General features: G+C 33.7%; 1 protein-coding gene across 1 annotated transcript in view; it reads right to left on the reverse strand.

Annotated features, from left to right (window-relative positions):
• The window catches only part of LOC102809948 (uncharacterized), a 66249-nt gene extending 43055 nt beyond the window's left edge, over nt 1-23194 (reverse strand). The window contains exon 1 of the mRNA XM_085492325.1: nt 23039-23194. Within this exon, the coding sequence (XP_085348451.1) occupies nt 23039-23091 (53 nt within the window). The 5' untranslated portion in view covers nt 23092-23194. The remainder of the gene's footprint in view (nt 1-23038) is intronic.
• Between the last annotated feature and the right edge of the window lie 679 nt (nt 23195-23873).

Genomic DNA, 23873 nt, shown 5'->3' on the forward strand with positions numbered 1-23873 from the left:
AAAAACTCTCTCTCTCAAAAAAAAATGAAAATATACAAAATAAAAAGAAAAAAAAACGCCGACTGAAAAATGTATATCGTTTAAAAGTATACTGAATGACCAGTGTTATTACGGCTCAGGGGTATGACTTCCTCTCACATTTTGGCATTTGGTGGCGCACTTTCGGCGAGAGTCGGAAATCCGGAAACAGTCGACCGTTTCAGGATAGATGGGCGTGGCTACAACACGAGAAATATCCCAAATTTACTTGGATATGAGTAATCATTTTCCGCAAAAAAATCAATAACTGCCCATTTCAGTGGGACACAGATCTAAAATGGGAAACGTGGGGGTGGGCATTGCACAGGCACTTTAAGTATTTCTACTATTAAGAACACACAATAATATGCAATAATTTTCATGTGAAAAATACTGTGAACATATGTCTTTAAATATATCAATGAAATGTGCCACAATTTTGGCTTGACTCAGGAAATTTGTAAAACTTTGTCCGTCAAAAATAAACAGATACCGGGTACACTCGTATACAGTACATAGTCAATTCACAGTCAATATTCAGTCAGAAAATATACTTTAAATAATTAATCTTTGATTAATTATACTGCGAGAAAGAATCGATCATTATTTATTATCATTTGGCAAATCAAATACACTGTGCAAAAATTGATGAAAAAACAATTGCATAATAATGGACTAGCAAAAGTATTCCAACGTTTGATTGTGGAAAAGGTGAATTTACATGTACACTGCAGCGTACCTGGATATTTCACTATGGAACACACATACCATATTAGCAGCACATGTGATTATGTAAGCAGTCATATTTTAATAATCTAACAGATGCACTTTGAATAGAGCAAATAGAGTGCATATTCCCATGATATTCTCATTATTATCCAACTTTTCCTCTTTGTAATAATAATTTATTGTGATATAGAAACACAAAATGCCAGCGAAAAGCATGCCGGTGTCATCACATGCACTCAGTGACATAATTATATTTGTTTTGTATGTTGTAAACAGAGAAACATGTACAAATGTGACGTGAACGTGACACTTATGTCTAGATTCCATTGATTTGGGTGTCAGATATACATGTATGATAATATATATTATTAATGATATTGTGTATATAGTAATAAAAAAAGGATATATTGACATGAACATGGTGACAATTTTTAAAACAATCAATATTTATAATATTGAATTTTTCAGTACTGAAAATGTGAACATATTAACTTCTTCCTTAAGAGGCTCTCCATTTAAAAACTGAAGGATGGGCAAGAGAATTTTGGAAAATTAGCGTAGATGGACAGAAAGTCAATTAAAATGTTTGTGACTAAAAGAATGGGAGAATGTGAATATATTTGCAACAACAATAAATAAATCTTGTAAATTTACAGTGATAACAAATGTACCGTTAATTGCATTTTCCAAACAGCTAAGGCTAATATTTCTGTAATTCTAAAATTCTGACAGACAAATCTTTGGGAAAAAAGCTGTGACATGCATGTATAAAAATAATGCACCTTATGCATCTTATTTAATTTGTTTGATCTCATTTCCTCTTGTATACAAGACTACATGTATAAATTTCCACAAAATTTGTATTTGTTTTGGGATATTTATATAGTGTTGGATTAAGATGGGTTGAATGCATGTTAACAAACAAATGCTTAAATGTCACCATAATGTACCATGATTCAATGGTACAATACCAGGGATTGAAGCTACTCCCTTGACTAATACCACATATACACTGATTGTGATACATTTTAAAAGATAATATTACCAGTAAAACATTTTACAAAATATTGTATGAAATCCAATCTGTGTACATTGTGTCAGTATTGCATATACAAAGAACTGGTGGCAGCCCACATGCAACACTAAGTCAGTGTGAACTTGACACCAAAAAAACATATCAGGGGTATCTATAAATATAAATATCTATAAAAATTAAAATGATTTTTCTGCACATGTGTGTACATAATGAGAGACACGTAATTAGATTTTTAATACCGTTAATACTTTTCAAGGATATACTATTTTTCCATAATCTGAGTTGTTGGAAATCCTGTCAGTCTGAAAGTTGTCTGAAAACAATTTTTAAATTAGAGTTCTGTGATAATCTCCATTCGATATATTGGAATAGCTGGGAAACAGAGCACACCAACCATCTGTGTTGCTTGGTCAATATCATTAACAACTCTGACTCACACCCTACTACACAACACACAGACAACTTCCTGGTTGGTGAGAAACCTGATACATATGCTGAATAATTCACAGATGTCTGAGGTCGAAAATACTGGGCATTCACTTTTTAATAATTATTTATTATGGAGATGGATCCAAAACCAAAAATATGGAAACCCATTGAACGTTTCACCAATATAGAATGTTTGACGAGGAACGAGGGATTTCAATCCTAAATCCTTCAGCATGATGGGGGGGGGGGGGGGGAGCTCGTGTATATGGCTGAGATTCAAAAGGCTATACTATAATACTATCACCAAGGAGTGAGTAACACTGTCCCACCCAATCCATCTTTGCTAACAACTGAGCAGTGAGATATGGACAATTCATTGAAGCTGCATTATGAGTCACTGAAATGTTGACTAAGAAAAAATGACGTGCATATGAAATCTCTGAAGAAAAAAAATCAAGAAATGATTACCAGTAACACATCTACACGACAGATTGAGGGACAAACAGAGAAGAACTCCAAATTTGACTCACTTTCACTGTAACAGTAACGCAGCCGCTCAATACCATAGTTATAAGTAGTCTTGTATCATCACACTGATAGCGTCACAGTGTCCAATTTCATATAACCTCTAATGAGGTCATGATATTTATATTCTAAGGTCAAGGGTCAAGATACAATAATTAATTTAAAATACATCCAATATCAATTCAAACTATAATAATATTTTACCTTCAAAGAAGACTATTTTCCAAACATGTTATTGTGTATTTCCGAAGGGGGAATGCTTATAAAGTGAATAGCTGAAATCAATCTTTAACAAATACATCATACCCATACATCATGCTGCTAATGCTTAAACATATTAATTTGTAAGATGCAGAAGTTGTTGCTATGGGTAACAAACTACATTGTATTTTTAAAATTCAAAATGTTCATAAGAAGAAAGTGGATTTTTTTTTTTACTTTCTACATGTAAATTTTGGCATCTACTCAAAAAGTAATAAAATCCTCCAACACTGTCAACTATTTGACCATAAAAAAAGGTTTTATCAAAATACCAGTTAAACATAATAACATTGTTTTTAAGGAGTAGAATATCAAAACATGACCACATATCATCATTTAAGGAATTCAAATAACCACACTGGTAACACAGACAAAAATAAAATTGGAGTTTACACACAACAATGCTTTAATCACACTACAGTAGCAATAAACATAAAACCCCACCCACCTGTTTTCAACTTATATTGAAAATATAATCACCATTCAAATAAGATTACAAAAAGTAGCGTACACTAATTTTTTCAATCTTGTTTTGAATCAATTTCAGAAAGAACATTACCAACACAATGGAGGCAAATATTAATCAAGGTGTTAAGGAAATAAAATATTGTGTCTAATGTAGTTAACTGATTTACACATGTATAACAATGAGGGGCAGTAAAGTTGTACTACATCACTAGTTATATTGGGGTTATATGCAATGTAACAGTTTTACCACATTGTGTGTTCACAGTTCTCATGATTCGGTCACAGAGAACGCTATATTATCATGACCAGGCAAGCTTGTTGAAAGTACTATATCAGATTTAGATTTAATTCGAGGTTGATAAATACATGTATTATTATTTCATTTTTGCTTTCTGCATGGTTATGTGCGCAAATACTGTAATTCATCATTGTTGGATCTAATCTCCACCAATTACAGAAAGTTCAATGTCAGAATAAACATTATGATAATATTACCATTTATATTTCATATAATATTTACACAAAAGTTTGAAAAATGTGAATGTTAATCACATGGATATTCACATTCTGTATGCTGGACGAGTGTACATTCTATCACCCATGTATTAACATAGGGCTGAAACTGTCATACAGTGATGTATATATTTATTAACAGGTACATGACACCCCCGTTATATTTTAAAAGTATAATTTCCTACACTTTGTTTCATTATCTTGAGTTTCAAAAAATAAGTTTCAGACTTTTTATAATTGAATAGGTCATATCAGGTTCTTCTTTTTTCACTCAGAAGAGTTTTAACTAATACACAACCCAATTACGCAACTTTTGTAATTAGGAGTATTTTGTTTGCTTGTCCGTCACAAGCATATTAACTCACAAAATATCAGCATTTTCCAAAGACTATCATGAAAATGTATTGGTTATTTGAGTCAACCTTAAATATGGAATGGATGGATATAAGTATAGTCAATACTGTAAAATACTATTTTTGCTGAAGGAATGATTCAGTGAAAATATAATCCAGCAAATATACCTTTTTTCCCTTTATTTTACATTCAACTTTTCAAAAATCAGTGACAATAAATTCCATACAAAACATTCAGAAAGTCTTTTCAGTGAAAATTCATTCTAGCTAAAATAAAGTACTTTACAGTGGTTGGAATTAATGTTTGCTGAGAACAGTAATTCTGTGTATTGAGTTTTGTAATGTATACAATATAACACTGGGCTCTCTCTGGAATTTGCTAGGTAATAGTAAATTTACTAATCAAGAAAAAAAAGTATTAGTAAACTTTGTCTGGAAACTGCGGAGCATTTTCCCGCGACCGAGCACAACAGGGAAGGAGAGGGAGGTGTCCCCTCTGTCGTCCGCCGAAAACAAGAACAGCATGCTGAAAATGGTGCTTGCTGGTGCAACCTGAGCTCTAATTTTGTGTGTAATTTCATGACATCAAATTAGGCAGTCTGCTCCACAAAATGTACCATTTATGATGGTACAACAAAACATCACAAAACATCTGGTAGACACCAGAACCTTTATTTGAATAACTCAGTATTAATTAAACATATTCATGATAAGCTCACATTGTTAACAGTGGGGAAAATAGTCATCATTCAAAAGTTCACTGCCTAGAACACAAGTCTGTGAATAAATTTTCACGGGAAATTTCTCAGAAAAAAACTCTATGCCAATCAATATTATTATGAAGTAATCTCTTGTGCTCATCATGCAAACCCGCATGTTGACGTTTATGACGACACAAAATGACTATTTATTTTCATCGAAATTTCTGAATTAAAGTGAAAAAGTAACTTTCGGTCTTGTAACTCGATCTCAATGCTAAGAATGCCCGGTAAGAATGTTACACAAATTATAGTATTTTTCGATCGATTCGCTAACATTGTCTCACCTTCCATTAGCTGTGGAATCATAGCCCTATGTTGCCGACCGCATTATTTACGTGACAGACACTGGCCGGCCCATGTTCGACATACAACAACAAAAATAAAAACAAGACGTCCGAATGAAATTGGTAGGGCAAAATTAGATTGTATGACGCACCAAAGAGCTACGGAACCGCAGCTAACCTTCCATTATTTCTGAAATCGTGCTGCAGTACGATCAACTTTCCGTTTCTTGGTGCTGTCAGGGTTAGGACACCCATATGTTTCTGGTTCTGAACACGATTTAGCGGTTTCTCCATCTCGTCGTGAAAAATACTCGTCGAGCAGTTGTCTGCTCCTTTTTGACGTAGTCTCCATTTTCAATAAATAAACAAATCACGTGTTTGATAAGGGCGACATGAAACCGTTCCATACTGAGAGTAATGTCGCGGGGTATCTTGAAACACATGTCGACCAAACTACGCATGTGCGATGACACCAAAATAACTTTAGAGTGGAAAAATACATTCAGTGGCAGTTCCGTGTTGATCGCGATCACCATGTAACAATTGTTGCAATCTTAGAAGTAACGGGACATTGTTTAACTTTAAAATGACAATCACTCAAACCGTAACACGCGTGATGATCATAGTCGAGTCTTGACAATTAAATGAGGGCGATTTGCGAGGGTATTTTGTACAAAATGTGTTCGTAAATCCTACTAATAGATATTTATTTTGTTCGTAAATCTCGTCCAAATTTCGTAATTTACGACATTTGCGAGCGACAGCGAGAGCACAGTAACATGTTGAAAAGAAAAACTTTTTTTTTTTCAAATTACTCAACTGCTTTACAGCTTACACTTTGAATGTCACTAATAGATTTTATAGATTTGTCAGAAAAAGAACAAAAGGTCCATCTTGAATTAATCCAGGAAACTATTATATGTACAATGTGTGCATCTATATACATAAACCATCATTACATATATATACAAAACCAAAATCAAAAGACCAAGCATTTTCCAAAACATTTAGAATGATTCAATGAACAATATATATTATGCAATGATGGTAAACTATTTTACCTGCTTTTATACACTTGGTACAACAAACAACAAACAAAAGAGGGACTTAAAAAGTGCATGTCAATGTAGATGGTAACAAATCGGGTTTGCATGTAAAATCTTAACAACTCACCTAGTGTAGCACTGAGTAAATGTTAAAGGTAAAAACAATCACTGACTCAACTAATATACAGATTTTAGCTTAAAGCATGATGTGGTATTAGTGTCATACAATCTTTTACTGTTGCTATGCACATCCTGATTTAAGTTTACTTATATTAAGGCAAGTCAGCTGTTAACAGATCAAGATATTGGGTTATTTTATTGATAATCATAAAAATTATTATACATATTGGCTGGCAAAGATGTGCAAGTGGCAAACACAAACAAAACCTACCGGTATATTAGATATTTATTAGCATAATTTAACATAGTAATTATTGTGCTCATGAATATGCATGAGTTACAAGACACTTGTGCATACCACAAGACACAAGAGTCTAAATCCCAATTGATGGTCATAAATTAAAAATGTGCATATTTAATGATATGAAAATTAATAATGTGCTTATTTAATAAGCTGACACTACTACCAGATTTTAGAATGCAACATCTTACATACAAAATTAAACCAAAGTTATTAATGTTGACAGGAACGACAACAACAACGACAACAACACATCTTCAGCCTCAACCCTCCTCTTCTTGAGGGAAAAGAAATTACATGTTGACACCATTAAATAAACCTATTAATGTTGAATTAATAACTGCAACTGTTTTATAGCAGCTTTACTTAGGTAACAGATGTGGGATATGACACTTTGTGCACATAGTTTGACATGCAGAGATTACCATGTACATTATTACACAGTGGGTGGTAGAAGTCAAGCAAGTTAATACATTCCGTCAGTTTGACGGAATACACGACTGTTTTTTCAACAATAAATATAACAACTTCTATCTTAATTAATTGAGAATTTTTACGATGAGGACATTGTAACTACAACGTCTGAAAATGTTTCAACATAAAGTACCTGTAGTAAAAACACCATATAGCCACATGATAATTGTTATCACTGTAGATTAGAGGAGACCACTGCATTCCTACTATGTACAACAGGGAGCAGAAACAGAAATTACCACCAGCTCACCTGTGCTCCCTAACAGGTACACTTACCGGGGGTAGTTAGAGAACCCTTCAGAAAAAATCATGGTCTCTAAAAACCAAACATCACATACCTAAAAAGTCAACAAGTTGAACTGTACAATCTCCTCAGAGGCTACACAGAAGCATGAACCATCGATCAAAGCGTATAAGCCATACAGAGTTTGATATTACCAGCGATTTAGCACCCAGATACCTTTTAAACTGTGTATTGTACTTCACCTTAGAGAAGAGTGACCTAAGCGATGACAATAGCACTTCTCTAGTATCTTGGTTCGATAGGTCAATATTAATAGACTTTTATACTCTAAGGGCATACAGAGTATTACACATGTTATCAAGTAGCTACAAATGCAGCACAAAGGCTATTATTGAGCGTTCCAATTTGAATCACCAGTGGGACCCACACAGTGATATAATTGGGTCGCTAAGAGCAAAAAACTAATTAAACTTGATATGCAGGTTATATTATATTCAAATATAATAAATGTGTCAGACAAGTACTTATAAAAAATATACTATAGAGATCAGGTCAGGTGACAATGAACAATGCCCAGGTAAGTTATTCGTACATTGTTAAATATGCCAAGACATGTAGCTAGGATATTTTTAACAATGGTGATACCCACCATCAATAATGCATAATAGAATGACTTCACCTACATTTAACAGAAAATACTTTGTGCCAGGTGACTAGAAAACATTAAAGTTTATCTTATCAGACGTTATGCACATTGTACACAAACATGGTGAGAAACTGCAGAGAAATTGAAATTTATTCTGCATGTCTGCACGTCCCAAAAAGATGCGATCTCTCTAATAGAAAGAAATACAGGAAGGTTGTGGAGGTCAAAGCGACCCAGTCGAGCAGAATGCATGTTCAAATTTTGTGTACTGTATTTGACACGTGTTGTGTATGTCACATCAGGGATTTTTTTAAACAAGGGAACAGGGGTGCAGCGCCCTCATGTCATGGCCATGCTCCTTTACCCTGGGGAGCAGATCCTCTGGCAACCATAAAATTCTGATTGACCAGGAATCACATGTGGCCATAGTCTTCAACTGTGACCTGTATGATAGTAATTTTGACCCCAAGGAAGCCATAGAATGCTCAATTTTAACTTAGAATTATCAAAAACTCCACACCCTGGTAGGGAGAATCCTATTTCTCCCACTTGGTGGCACCAATGAATTGCAGTGCTCCCTATTGCATTGTTTTTCTAGAAAAACCTCTGTCACATGGTACAAGTAGAGAACACATCATTGTGTGATGGCGCTCTATTGCACTATGGTAGACCATTTGACAGTTTTATGGTGACACATGTGACATTGTTTGCACTTGACATAATCAAGTGTTTTTCCCAGTAGTTCTACCACAAGCTTGGACAATTGTAGTAAAAAGGGAAAGCATTGCATTACTTCATTGATGTATAACGAGTCAATATTTTTAATAATGATTGACTGAGCCATGTTAAAAATCAGTTTGATAACATTTGCATGGATGTGTAATAAAAATATACACCTTAACTTTCTCACCCAAAGTTGTCTGCACTTTTTTTGTATTTTGTATGTATACATGTACACAATTTTAGTCAATCAAAAATAAAAATAAAAAATTTGGCTATTTTTGTCCGAATCTTCTGAAAGAAAGTGCAGACTATTACACTTACAGGACTATTTTGTGAATTTGTGATGAAAAGATGGCAGTGGTGGTGAAAATGTTAAGATCACACACACACACATACATACAGTATGTGTATGAGAAACATACACTGTATTTACTCTATTAGAAGCACAACTCTAACAGACTCGTTGCACATAAACCAGAAAATTAATTCATTGTATACTGAATCATTAAAATATGACTTATAACCATAGCACACCTACAATGTATGTCATTTAAGGAAGTGTATGTGCTACTACATTGAACATGTAATAGAGTGAATACAGTGTTGTGTGGCTCACCGAAAACATCAACGAAGGTTGATTTTAATATTCAATTACACGAGTCAACATAAATAATATGACAGACAGGTGTAACAAAGTGCATGATAAATGTAATTTAAATTCACCGCTGTAATCTATTATTGACAGCTGCATGCCCAACTCTAAATTTATAATTATAAACATATGCAGCGTTTACTTGAAATACACACACAACAATTTCCATAGGAATCTATGGTAAAAGTATTATTTCAAATACTGTAGAATACTGTGTTTTCGCTTGCATTTAATTTTCGCTATTTACGCCGAAGTAATGATTCAGTGAAAATAAAATCCAGCGAGTATATTTTTCCTATATTTTAGATTCAACTTGTCAAAAATCAGTGAAAATAAATTTCATACAAAGCACCAAAAATGTCTTTTCAGCGAAAATAAATTATTTTACAGTAAAATAAAATTAATCTCATAACAACCATTGAGTACCAATTTTACTAAGTACTTAACCAGTACATATGATGTTTTCACCATATTGTAACCAAACAAAACATAGGAAACAATGGTAAAATGCTCAAAAATTGTTATTTTTTGTTGAATAGTATAGTGTTTTGTCTGGGTTTAGTGAACAATACCATAAAATATTATCACATTACAAACATCAAGGAAATCTGATATCTGTTACAATGGTAGCCATGTACTGGTACTTACATGTATGTACACTACTGATCACCTGACTCTGGAGCAAATTCCATTCAAAACCACATGTTATCAGAATTTAACAGTACAGAGAAACCATGGAGACCAATCAAATTATACATAATACAATTGTGCAGGAGGAAACATCCATTAGTGAAATTGATGAGTCAATGATCACAAATTGCTAGTATTAAACATACAGTACTATAAAGTAGTTAGAAGGCGAGATGACGTCTACCTCTAACACTTTGCTGACTGCAGCAACAATGATCTCTTGTACAATGTAAATGGAAGCTCACATCATGCTTACATGTACCTAATTATAAATACATCAACTAGTTTTCAACAGTTGCTGTGTTATAAGTTCACCCAAACACTGTGCAGTTCATAAAAACAGATTTGTCTCATTATGACCCCAGATTATTATTAAATTTAAAGCAGTTTTACACATCATGGTACCGTGACGAACACTTCATGGCATAGAAACTAACCTGTAGTGTTTTCAGAACACAAACTGGAGCAGTCCATTCATACACTCAATGCACCAAGATTTAAAATGTATCAATGATATAAACAAGCTTTTTATTATCAGTGAAGCACAGTTCAGCCACACGCTCACCTGTGTGTGGTACAACAATACACTCCAATGCAAACACATGAATAGTATGCGACATTTGAAAAATTGGAAAGTGCAAAGATCGACTTTTCCCACATCTTCTGGTAACATCTGTAGATGCCATTAAACTAAAAAGGATTAAAAAAAATTCACATACTCTACTGACTGTCAAATTGTTGCTGTGTTCTCTCTGATAATTTGACATATTACAAGCATTTTAATGCATGTGGTTTGTTTCAATTACTTGCATATCTCTTTCCACTTTTCCTATTGCATAACATTTATACTGAGCATGCAGGTTATGAAAACATACAGTAACCAAGGCAACAAATGGATCTTCTGCATTACTTATTACAGAATTCAATGCTGATGGTTTAATTTTAGCAGAATTTACATTCAAGGTGTTAGTATAAAATATTAAATCAATTACACTACCATGTTTAATACACCACCTTCTGACACTGATAAATACCATTCATATCAGCTATGCGTAGAGGTTTACAGCAGATAATGTTACTTTTGTATTAATGCAATTTTTTCATTGCTAGACAATTTCAGGATTTTATGAGATTTATGAAGACAAAATTTTTTACTGCTCCAAAATTAGTCTCTTGAAAAATTGAAGCAGTTTACAGTATACGTAATTAATAACATTGTACGTAATATCCTCCTCAATCTGTCACATGGCGACCTAAAATTGTCATTTGCACTCCTTTCTGAAGTAGTGCTCTGGTAAGCGCCACCCCTAAAAAGCATGATTTTTGGAGCTAAGTACCCTGAGCGGTAAGCCGGACGAGTACATTATTTAACAGAATCAAATTGGTGGGGTAACTATTGGGACAATCATGAAAATAAACAGAAATCATTACTACAGTGTGTATTAACATATCCAATGTAGTGTTATCATAGTACATGTACCGTATATACATTACATCCATGCTGAAAAAAAACTACAGTTTTTAATAACATGTATTTGAGAAGGACATCATTGTCAAAACAGAATTCACCCTAGTCACAATAATATTATTTCTTTTCGTCAGGTTCCATTCATTTTGACTGTATAGGCTTTCAGTAAGTGATGTGTTAAATTAAACATATTTGATAATAATATTGGAGTAATTCACACCTCAAATTGTTGTTCCTTGACTGGGCAATAGAGTGACTGTGCTTACAACTATAGCCTTTGACAAGCTCCTGTACACTCACAATTGTATTTGACTACTTACAAACTAGGATGAACAAGATGGTGGATTTGATGACATACTATAACACGCAATTGTTCTATTATTAGCTAATATTATTACTTTATTCATTAACCATTACCAGAGTCATAACTATTCCGTATAAGGACTAAGATAAAGTTACACCTATAATTAATTTATACATAGATAACAGTAGCATCTTCCATGAGGTACAAGGCTATTTTCTTTATGCAAAACCCTACTTTTCCAAACGTTTGTTAAAATTGTTAATTCATATATTATAAAGTATTTAATGGTCAGACACACTCTGCATCTCATTACACTTGCACTTAAGGTAGCGGGACTATTATTTGCATACTTGTTTTCATCTTCTAATTGTGACTAAATGACTACAAATAGACCCGGGAAATATATATTTTTAGAATCGCCAGACTTCAAGCTTTTCACAAGTGTATTTTGCATGCCCGTATCTGCATTCTACGACGCGTTACTCAATCAAAGGTGAAAAATTACTTTTTCTGTAAAAAAAATATTTATGCTGGCGATAAGAAGTATTTTTTTCACTTTTCCTAGTTGTTCAATAGTCTGGTAAATTGAATGTGTCTGGTTAGTTTTATTCAAGCAACGCGTTTTAAAAAATAGTGTCCTGAATTTCAATTACTGTTTTAGTCGCATTGCCCCCAACTCAAACCACAACTCGTTGGTAAATAATCGATGAAATAGTTTGTCTGGACACATTCAAGTTCCTCTCATTGTCACCTTAAAGCTGTGAAAATTTGGTGTTAATCCGACGACAATAAGTATACGTTATTTTTTGTTAAAGACCTTGTATTTTGAAAAACATAAACTCCTAGAAAACGTCCATGAAGTAACAGCAAAGATTTTCAAGCTTGTTTATCGGCACAATCAATTTGTTTTCCCATCAAGGTCTGTTTTACCATGTGTAGGGACATCCAAATGTGTAAGGCTATTGGAAACCCAAAAAATAAAGGAATGGGATAGCTATATTTGGATAAATTCGGCATATGAAAACACCAAAATCAATGATTTTTTCAGTGGCTGTGTAACCATAGACCCTCCAGTAGAGGGTCTATGGTGTAACCTTGTGTCTGACACATTCATATGCAAATGACTAATCTGTGAAACAAACAGGGGCGGAGACAAACCACTCAAATGTTTGGAAACACTCATTGTGTGTCAGATAGCTACTGATAACACATCCTAACATTGCTTTGTCTTGAGTTTATCTTTGAAACTTATAGGCACACAGATTAAACCTGTGTTGTTGATTTTGGAAAACACTACTGAGGCTGCCTTGCTTCCCTTCAGAAAATCTACATTTTAACCAACTTACATGACATTCTATGTTATATTGACTTTATCATATGAAAGTTTATGGTGCATTTCATCAATTAATAAATAAATGTGAAAATCGTAATTTTCAACACAAATAATAGTCTCGCTACCTTAAGTAAAAGCTGCATTTTATTCATTTTTTCATATTTTTAAAAATATGCATGCTATTATGATAAATATATGGCATGTGACATATCACTATGTGTTTACTCAGTGTATATAAGTAAAGTTGATATTGGTGTAGTACGGTATGTGACATATCACTATGTGTTTACCCAGTGTACATAAGTAAAGTTGATATTGGTGTAGTACGGTATGTGACATATCACTATGTGTTTACTCAGTGTATATAAGTAAAGTTGATATTGGTGTAGTACGGTATGTGATATATCACTATGTGTTTACCCAGTGTATATAAGTAAAGTTGATATTGGTGTAGTACGGTATGTGACATATTACTATGTGTTTACTCAGTGTATATAAGTAAAGTTGATATTGGTGTAGTACGATATGTGACATATCACTATGTGTTTACTCAGTGTATATAAGTAAAGTTGATATTGGTGTAGTACGGTATGTGACATATCACTATGTGTTTACCCAGTGTACATAAGTAAAGTTGATATTGGTGTAGTACGGTATGTGACATATCACTATGTGTTTACTCAGTGTATATAAGTAAAGTTGATATTGGTGTAGTACGGTATGTGACATATCACTATGTGTTTACTCAGTGTACATAAGTAAAGTTGATATTGGTGTAGTACAGTATGTGACATATCACTATGTGTTTACTCAGTGTATATAAGTAAAGTTGATATTGGTGTAGTACGGTATGTGACATATCACTATGTGTTTACTCAGTGTACATAAGTAAAGTTGATATTGGTGTAGTACGGTATGTGACATATCACTATGTGTTTACTCAGTGTACATAAGTAAAGTTGATATTGGTGTAGTACGGTATGTGACATATCACTATGTGTTTACTCAGTGTACATAAGTAAAGTTGATATTGGTGTAGTACGGTATGTGACATATCACTATGTGTTTACTCAGTGTATATAAGTAAAGTTGATATTGGTGTAGTACGGTATGTGACATATCACTATGTGTTTACTCAGTGTACATAAGTAAAGTTGATATTGGTGTAGTACGGTATGTGACATATCACTATGTGTTTACTCAGTGTATATAAGTAAAGTTGATATTGGTGTAGTACGGTATGTGACATATCACTATGTGTTTACTCAGTGTACATAAGTAAAGTTGATATTGGTGTAGTACAGTATGTGACATATCACTATGTGTTTACTCAGTGTATATAAGTAAAGTTGATATTGGTGTAGTATGGTATGTGACATATCACTATGTGTTTACTCAGTGTATATAAGTAAAGTTGATATTGGTGTAGTACGGTATGTGACATATCACTATGTGTTTACCCAGTGTACATAAGTAAAGTTGATATTGGTGTAGTACGGTATGTGACATATCACTATGTGTTTACTCAGTGTATATAAGTAAAGTTGATATTGGTGTAGTACGGTATGTGACATATCACTATGTGTTTACTCAGTGTACATAAGTAAAGTTGATATTGGTGTAGTACAGTATGTGACATATCACTATGTGTTTACTCAGTGTATATAAGTAAAGTTGATATTGGTGTAGTATGGTATGTGACATATCACTATGTGTTTACTCAGTGTATATAAGTAAAGTTGATATTGGTGTAGTACGATATGTGACATATCACTATGTGTTTACTCAGTGTATATAAGTAAAGTTGATATTGGTGTAGTACGGTATGTGACATATCACTATGTGTTTACTCAGTGTATACAAGTAAAGTTGATATTGGTGTAGTACGGTATGTGACATATCACTATGTGTTTACTCAGTGTATATAAGTAAAGTTGATATTGGTGTAGTACGGTATGTGACATATCACTATGTGTTTACTCAGTGTATACAAGTAAAGTTGATATTGGTGTAGTACGGTATGTGACATATCACTATGTGTTTACTCAGTGTATATAAGTAAAGTTGATATTGGTGTAGTACGGTATGTGACATATCACTATGTGTTTACTCAGTGTACATAAGTAAAGTTGATATTGGTGTAGTACGGTATGTGACATATCACTATGTGTGTACTCAGTGTATATAAGTGAAGTTGATATTGGTGTAGTACGGTATGTGACATATCACTATGTGTTTACTCAGTGTATATAAGTAAAGTTGATATTGGTGTAGTACGGTATGTGACATATCACTATGTGTTTACTCAGTGTATATAAGTAAAGTTGATATTGGTGTAGTATGGTATGTGACATATCACTATGTGTTTACTCAGTGTATATAAGTAAAGTTGATATTGGTGTAGTACGGTATGTGACATATCACTATGTGTTTACTCAGTGTACATAAGTAAAGTTGATATTGGTGTAGTACGGTATGTGACATATCACTATGTGTTTACTCAGTGTATATAAGTGAAGTTGATATTGGTGTAGTACGGTATGTGACATATCACTATGTGTTTACTCAGTGTATATAAGTAAAGTTGATATTGGTGTAGTACGGTATGTGACATATCACTATGTGTTTACTCAGTGTATATAAGTAAAGTTGATATTGGTGTAGTACAGTATGTGACATATCACTATGTGTTTACCCAGTGTACATAAGTAAAGTTGATATTGGTGTAGTACGGTATGTGACATATCACTATGTGTTTACTCAGTGTATATAAGTAAAGTTGATATTGGTGTAGTACGGTATGTGACATATCACTATGTGTTTACTCAGTGTATATAAGTAAAGTTGATATTGGTGTAGTACGGTATGTGACATATCACTGTGTTTACTCAGTGTATATAAGTAAAGTTGATATTGGTGTAGTACGGTATGTGACATATCACTATGTGTTTACTCAGTGTATATAAGTAAAGTTGATATTGGTGTAGTACGGTATGTGACATATCACTATGTGTTTACTCAGTGTACATAAGTAAAGTTGATATTGGTGTAGTACGGTATGTGACATATCACTATGTGTTTACTCAGTGTATATAAGTAAAGTTGATATTGGTGTAGTACGGTATGTGACATATCACTATGTGTTTACCCAGTGTACATAAGTAAAGTTGATATTGGTGTAGTACGGTATGTGACATATCACTATGTGTTTACTCAGTGTATATAAGTAAAGTTGATATTGGTGTAGTACGGTATGTGACATATCACTATGTGTTTACCCAGTGTACATAAGTAAAGTTGATATTGGTGTAGTACGGTATGTGACATATCACTATGTGTTTACTCAGTGTATATAAGTAAAGTTGATATTGGTGTAGTACGGTATGTGACATATCACTATGTGTTTACTCAGTGTACATAAGTAAAGTTGATATTGGTGTAGTACGGTATGTGACATATCACTATGTGTTTACTCAGTGTATATAAGTAAAGTTGATATTGGTGTAGTACGGTATGTGACATATCACTATGTGTTTACTCAGTGTACATAAGTAAAGTTGATATTGGTGTAGTACGGTATGTGACATATCACTATGTGTTTACTCAGTGTACATAAGTAAAGTTGATATTGGTGTAGTACGGTATGTGACATATCACTATGTGTTTACTCAGTGTATATAAGTAAAGTTGATATTGGTGTAGTATGGTATGTGACATATCACTATGTGTTTACTCAGTGTATATAAGTAAAGTTGATATTGGTGTAGTACGGTATGTGACATATCACTATGTGTTTACCCAGTGTATATAAGTAAAGTTGATATTGGTGTAGTCTGGTATGTGACATATCACTATGTGTTTACCCAGTGTATATAAGTAAAGTTGATATTGGTGTAGTACGGTATGTGACATATCACTATGTGTTTACTCAGTGTATATAAGTAAAGTTGATATTGGTGTAGTACGGTATGTGACATATCACTATGTGTTTACCCAGTGTACATAAGTAAAGTTGATATTGGTGTAGTACGGTATGTGACATATCACTATGTGTTTACTCAGTGTATATAAGTAAAGTTGATATTGGTGTAGTACGGTATGTGACATATCACTATGTGTTTACTCAGTGTATATAAGTAAAGTTGATATTGGTGTAGTACGGTATGTGACATATCACTATGTGTTTACTCAGTGTACATAAGTAAAGTTGATATTGGTGTAGTACGGTATGTGACATATCACTATGTGTTTACTCAGTGTATATAAGTAAAGTTGATATTGGTGTAGTACGGTATGTGACATATCACTATGTGTTTACTCAGTGTATATAAGTAAAGTTGATATTGGTGTAGTACGGTATGTGACATATCACTATGTGTTTACTCAGTGTATATAAGTAAAGTTGATATTGGTGTAGTACGGTATGTGACATATCACTATGTGTTTACCCAGTGTACATAAGTAAAGTTGATATTGGTGTAGTACGGTATGTGACATATCACTATGTGTTTACTCAGTGTATATAAGTAAAGTTGATATTGGTGTAGTACGGTATGTGACATATCACTATGTGTTTACCCAGTGTACATAAGTAAAGTTGATATTGGTGTAGTACGGTATGTGACATATCACTATGTGTTTACTCAGTGTATATAAGTAAAGTTGATATTGGTGTAGTACGGTATGTGACATATCACTATGTGTTTACTCAGTGTACATAAGTAAAGTTGATATTGGTGTAGTACGGTATGTGACATATCACTATGTGTTTACTCAGTGTATATAAGTAAAGTTGATATTGGTGTAGTATGGTATGTGACATATCACTATGTGTTTACTCAGTGTATATAAGTAAAGTTGATATTGGTGTAGTACGGTATGTGACATATCACTATGTGTTTACTCAGTGTATATAAGTAAAGTTGATATTGGTGTAGTACGGTATGTGACATATCACTATGTGTTTACTCAGTGTACATAAGTAAAGTTGATATTGGTGTAGTACGGTATGTGACATATCACTATGTGTTTACTCAGTGTATATAAGTAAAGTTGATATTGGTGTAGTACGGTATGTGACATATCACTATGTGTTTACCCAGTGTACATAAGTAAAGTTGATATTGGTGTAGTACGGTATGTGACATATCACTATGTGTTTACTCAGTGTATATAAGTAAAGTTGATATTGGTGTAGTACGGTATGTGACATATCACTATGTGTTTACTCAGTGTACATAAGTAAAGTTGATATTGGTGTAGTACGGTATGTGACATATCACTATGTGTTTACTCAGTGTATATAAGTAAAGTTGATATTGGTGTAGTACGGTATGTGACATATCACTATGTGTTTACTCAGTGTACATAAGTAAAGTTGATATTGGTGTAGTACGGTATGTGACATATCACTATGTGTTTACTCAGTGTACATAAGTAAAGTTGATATTGGTGTAGTACGGTATGTGACATATCACTATGTGTTTACTCAGTGTATATAAGTAAAGTTGATATTGGTGTAGTATGGTATGTGACATATCACTATGTGTTTACTCAGTGTATATAAGTAAAGTTGATATTGGTGTAGTACGGTATGTGACATATCACTATGTGTTTACTCAGTGTACATAAGTAAAGTTGATATTGGTGTAGTACGGTATGTGACATATCACTATGTGTTTACTCAGTGTATATAAGTAAAGTTGATATTGGTGTAGTACGGTATGTGACATATCACTATGTGTTTACTCAGTGTACATAAGTAAAGTTGATATTGGTGTAGTACGGTATGTGACATATCACTATGTGTTTACTCAGTGTACATAAGTAAAGTTGATATTGGTGTAGTACGGTATGTGACATATCACTATGTGTTTACTCAGTGTATATAAGTAAAGTTGATATTGGTGTAGTATGGTATGTGACATATCACTATGTGTTTACTCAGTGTATATAAGTAAAGTTGATATTGGTGTAGTACGGTATGTGACATATCACTATGTGTTTACCCAGTGTATATAAGTAAAGTTGATATTGGTGTAGTCTGGTATGTGACATATCACTATGTGTTTACCCAGTGTATATAAGTAAAGTTGATATTGGTGTAGTACGGTATGTGACATATCACTATGTGTTTACTCAGTGTATATAAGTAAAGTTGATATTGGTGTAGTACGGTATGTGACATATCACTATGTGTTTACTCAGTGTATATAAGTAAAGTTGATATTGGTGTAGTACGGTATGTGACATATCACTATGTGTTTACTCAGTGTATATAAGTAAAGTTGATATTGGTGTAGTACGGTATGTGACATATCACTATGTGTTTACCCAGTGTACATAAGTAAAGTTGATATTGGTGTAGTACGGTATGTGACATATCACTATGTGTTTACTCAGTGTATATAAGTAAAGTTGATATTGGTGTAGTACGGTATGTGACATATCACTATGTGTTTACCCAGTGTACATAAGTAAAGTTGATATTGGTGTAGTACGGTATGTGACATATCACTATGTGTTTACTCAGTGTATATAAGTAAAGTTGATATTGGTGTAGTACGGTATGTGACATATCACTATGTGTTTACTCAGTGTACATAAGTAAAGTTGATATTGGTGTAGTACGGTATGTGACATATCACTATGTGTTTACTCAGTGTACATAAGTAAAGTTGATATTGGTGTAGTACGGTATGTGACATATCACTGTTTTTACCCAGTGTACATAAGTAAAGTTGATATTGGTGTAGTACGGTATGTGACATATCACTATGTGTTTACCCAGTGTACATAAGTAAAGTTGATATTGGTGTAGTACGGTATGTGACATATCACTATGTGTTTACCCAGTGTACATAAGTAAAGTTGATATTGGTGTAGTCTGGTATGTGACATATCACTATGTGTTTACCCAGTGTATATAAGTAAAGTTGATATTGGTGTAGTACGGTATGTGACATATCACTATGTGTTTACTCAGTGTATATAAGTAAAGTTGATATTGGTGTAGTACGGTATGTGACATATCACTATGTGTTTACTCAGTGTATATAAGTAAAGTTGATATTGGTGTAGTACGGTATGTGACATATCACTATGTGTTTACTCAGTGTATATAAGTAAAGTTGATATTGGTGTAGTACGGTATGTGACATATCACTATGTGTTTACCCAGTGTACATAAGTAAAGTTGATATTGGTGTAGTACGGTATGTGACATATCACTATGTGTTTACTCAGTGTATATAAGTAAAGTTGATATTGGTGTAGTACGGTATGTGACATATCACTATGTGTTTACCCAGTGTACATAAGTAAAGTTGATATTGGTGTAGTACGGTATGTGACATATCACTATGTGTTTACTCAGTGTATATAAGTAAAGTTGATATTGGTGTAGTACGGTATGTGACATATCACTATGTGTTTACTCAGTGTACATAAGTAAAGTTGATATTGGTATAGTACGGTATGTGACATATCACTATGTGTTTACTCAGTGTATATAAGTAAAGTTGATATTGGTGTAGTACGGTATGTGACATATCACTATGTGTTTACTCAGTGTACAAAAGTAAAGTTGATATTGGTGTAGTACGGTATGTGACATATCACTATGTGTTTACTCAGTGTATATAAGTAAAGTTGTTATTGGTGTAGTATGGTATGTGACATATCACTATGTGTTTACTCAGTGTATATAAGTAAAGTTGATATTGGTGTAGTACGGTATGTGACATATCACTATGTGTTTACCCAGTGTATATAAGTAAAGTTGATATTGGTGTAGTCTGGTATGTGACATATCACTATGTGTTTACCCAGTGTATATAAGTAAAGTTGATATTGGTGTAGTCTGGTATGTGACATATCACTATGTGTTTACCCAGTGTACATAAGTAAAGTTGATATTGGTGTAGTACGATATGTGACATATCACTATGTGTTTAACCAGTGTACATAAGTAAAGTTGATATTGGTGTAGTACGGTATGTGACATATCACTATGTGTTTACCCAGTGTACATAAGTAAAGTTGATATTGGTGTAGTACGGTATGTGACATATCACTATGTGTTTACTCAGTGTACATAAGTAAAGTTGATATTGGTGTAGTACGGTATGTGACATATCACTGTTTTTACCCAGTGTACATAAGTAAAGTTGATATTGGTGTAGTACGGTATGTGACATATCACTATGTGTTTACCCAGTGTACATAAGTAAAGTTGATATTGGTGTAGTACGGTATGTGACATATCACTATGTGTTTACCCAGTGTACATAAGTAAAGTTGATATTGGTGTAGTACGGTATGTGACATATATCACTATGTGTTTACCCAGTGTACATAAGTAAAGTTGATATTGGTGTAGTACGGTATGTGACATATTACTATGTGTTTACTCAGTGTACATAAGTAAAGTTGATATTGGTGTAGTACGGTATGTGACATATCACTATGAGTTTACCCAGTGTACATAAGTAAAGTTGATATTGGTGTAGTACGGTATTATGTGAATTCAAAAAACATGGTGAAAAGCCTCTTTACTGTACAAGACAACATTTTCAACAATATATATAGAACACATCTCTTACAATCTTGCTGCCCTCAAAAACTCACATAATCATATTGAAAAGCAGTGTATTCCTAGAGGAAGTCATATGAATTATACATCACATCTATCATAGGTGAGAATATAATTAATATCTAAAAATAGAAATGCTTCACAGGTGTGTTTGGGATGTTTAGAATGCCTGTATAGAAACCAATAAACTTGTTTATAATACGAACTAGCTTCAGTCTACTAAACTGTTCAGGCAATTTAAACTTCTTCTCCTATTTCAAGGGTTTATTGTTTAGACATAAATGGGCTACTGTAAATAGACACCTCGAAAAAAAAAAACGAAAAAAAAAAACATTTTTTAAACGCTAACAATTTCCCCATCAATACAAAAAAATGTTATGCTTTGAACTTGAATTTGAAAATGAAACTCACCTTATGAATATTTACATTATGATTATATACGTGTATTATGGTATTATGTAAATTGTAACGGTTCCCAGTACAAATGCAAACAGTTTATTGGACTGCAATACAACAAGGTGCGCCATGATTTCCGGTGACTGGCGAGACTCGCAAAACATATAAATACGGGTATAAAGAAAGGTCATGTTCACAGTCAAGGCACATTCACATTTTTCGCAGTTCTGAGTTCATGTATACACAATCGCGCCTCAAATTAGGATGCAACTGCAATTTTAAATGTTGTACCGTTACACATGGAACAATAATCACACCCTGTATAATGAGCACGGTTAGACACGTGTGCGTGTTCTCATTTGTTGTTGATGAGATGTGTGTGTCTTTGGGTGTAAACAAGACCAAACACGACGCCGAGATTCATTCATATGAAGAAAAAAACAAGACAGACAGTGCACATCATTCAAGAAAAATCCCACAAACACATATTTGAGCTAAATATGACAGGAATACTCAATATCTCGAACATTACTTTTATATGCACAGTCAATCGCAGAAAAAAAATCGTGCATCGTTTGTTTGAGCTGATTCGATCAGCTGGGCCATTGTATCACGCGCAGAACAACTCGGGGTACACTGCCCACACCTCTCCCTCTCTAGGAATTACTTACTTGTCGTCGACGTCGATGGGTAGGCTAGGGTCGTCTGCAGCCATGGAATCCATCTTGGTGTTATTGCTCGGAGAGACGTCGCGTAGTTTTCGTTGAAATTCAAATCCGGTGCGAGATAATAGTCCACAACGTTTATTTTGCCGCCATGTTGGATCGAAAACTGACGCATGCGCTCAAACTTTCGCGCAGTGCCGTTTGGGAGTAACAGGGTCGGACCAAAATGTATCCAGGGAATCAATGACAAGGAAAATGTTCCCGTTTTGCCTACGTACGAACAAACAATCATATCCTATACAATTTATAATCTGAGATCTGTATTCCAAATGTGAATTCTGTCATTAGAATGTTTTTATCGTACATCATTAAAATTGTTATGAAATTTGTTGTTTTTTTCCTACAGAGTGGTGGCATCTGGTCTGGCATAAAACTACTTACCCGCCTGCCACGTTAAATTACCGCATACGAACCTATTTATTGCATATGAATGGTACAATGGAAAATAATAATTGGTCTATGGAATTATATATGTTGGTCTTTTCATTGAATTTATTTCTGTTTATTTTATTTCTTCTACTTTTTCTCTTCAGGGGCGGGTTATTTTTTAATTTGAGGGTAGGTACAGCGAGCACGTTGTAATGATGAAATGGTACACAGCTTGTGATTATATTATTATTTAAAGTAGCAACTAAAATCCATGGCTGTTGTTTTAAGTGCTTTACTATAGTGCAATACTGTGATGTCTTTTTTTTTTGTATTTAGGGACGAACCAACTGGACCACTGGGCGATAACGGCGGTAGCTTCAAATGTTAAAACACAGATAACCATATGCCTGGG

Source organism: Saccoglossus kowalevskii, chromosome 17 (assembly GCF_978046115.1).
Source record: "Saccoglossus kowalevskii chromosome 17, keSacKowa6.1, whole genome shotgun sequence".
NCBI lineage: Eukaryota > Metazoa > Hemichordata > Enteropneusta > Harrimaniidae > Saccoglossus > Saccoglossus kowalevskii.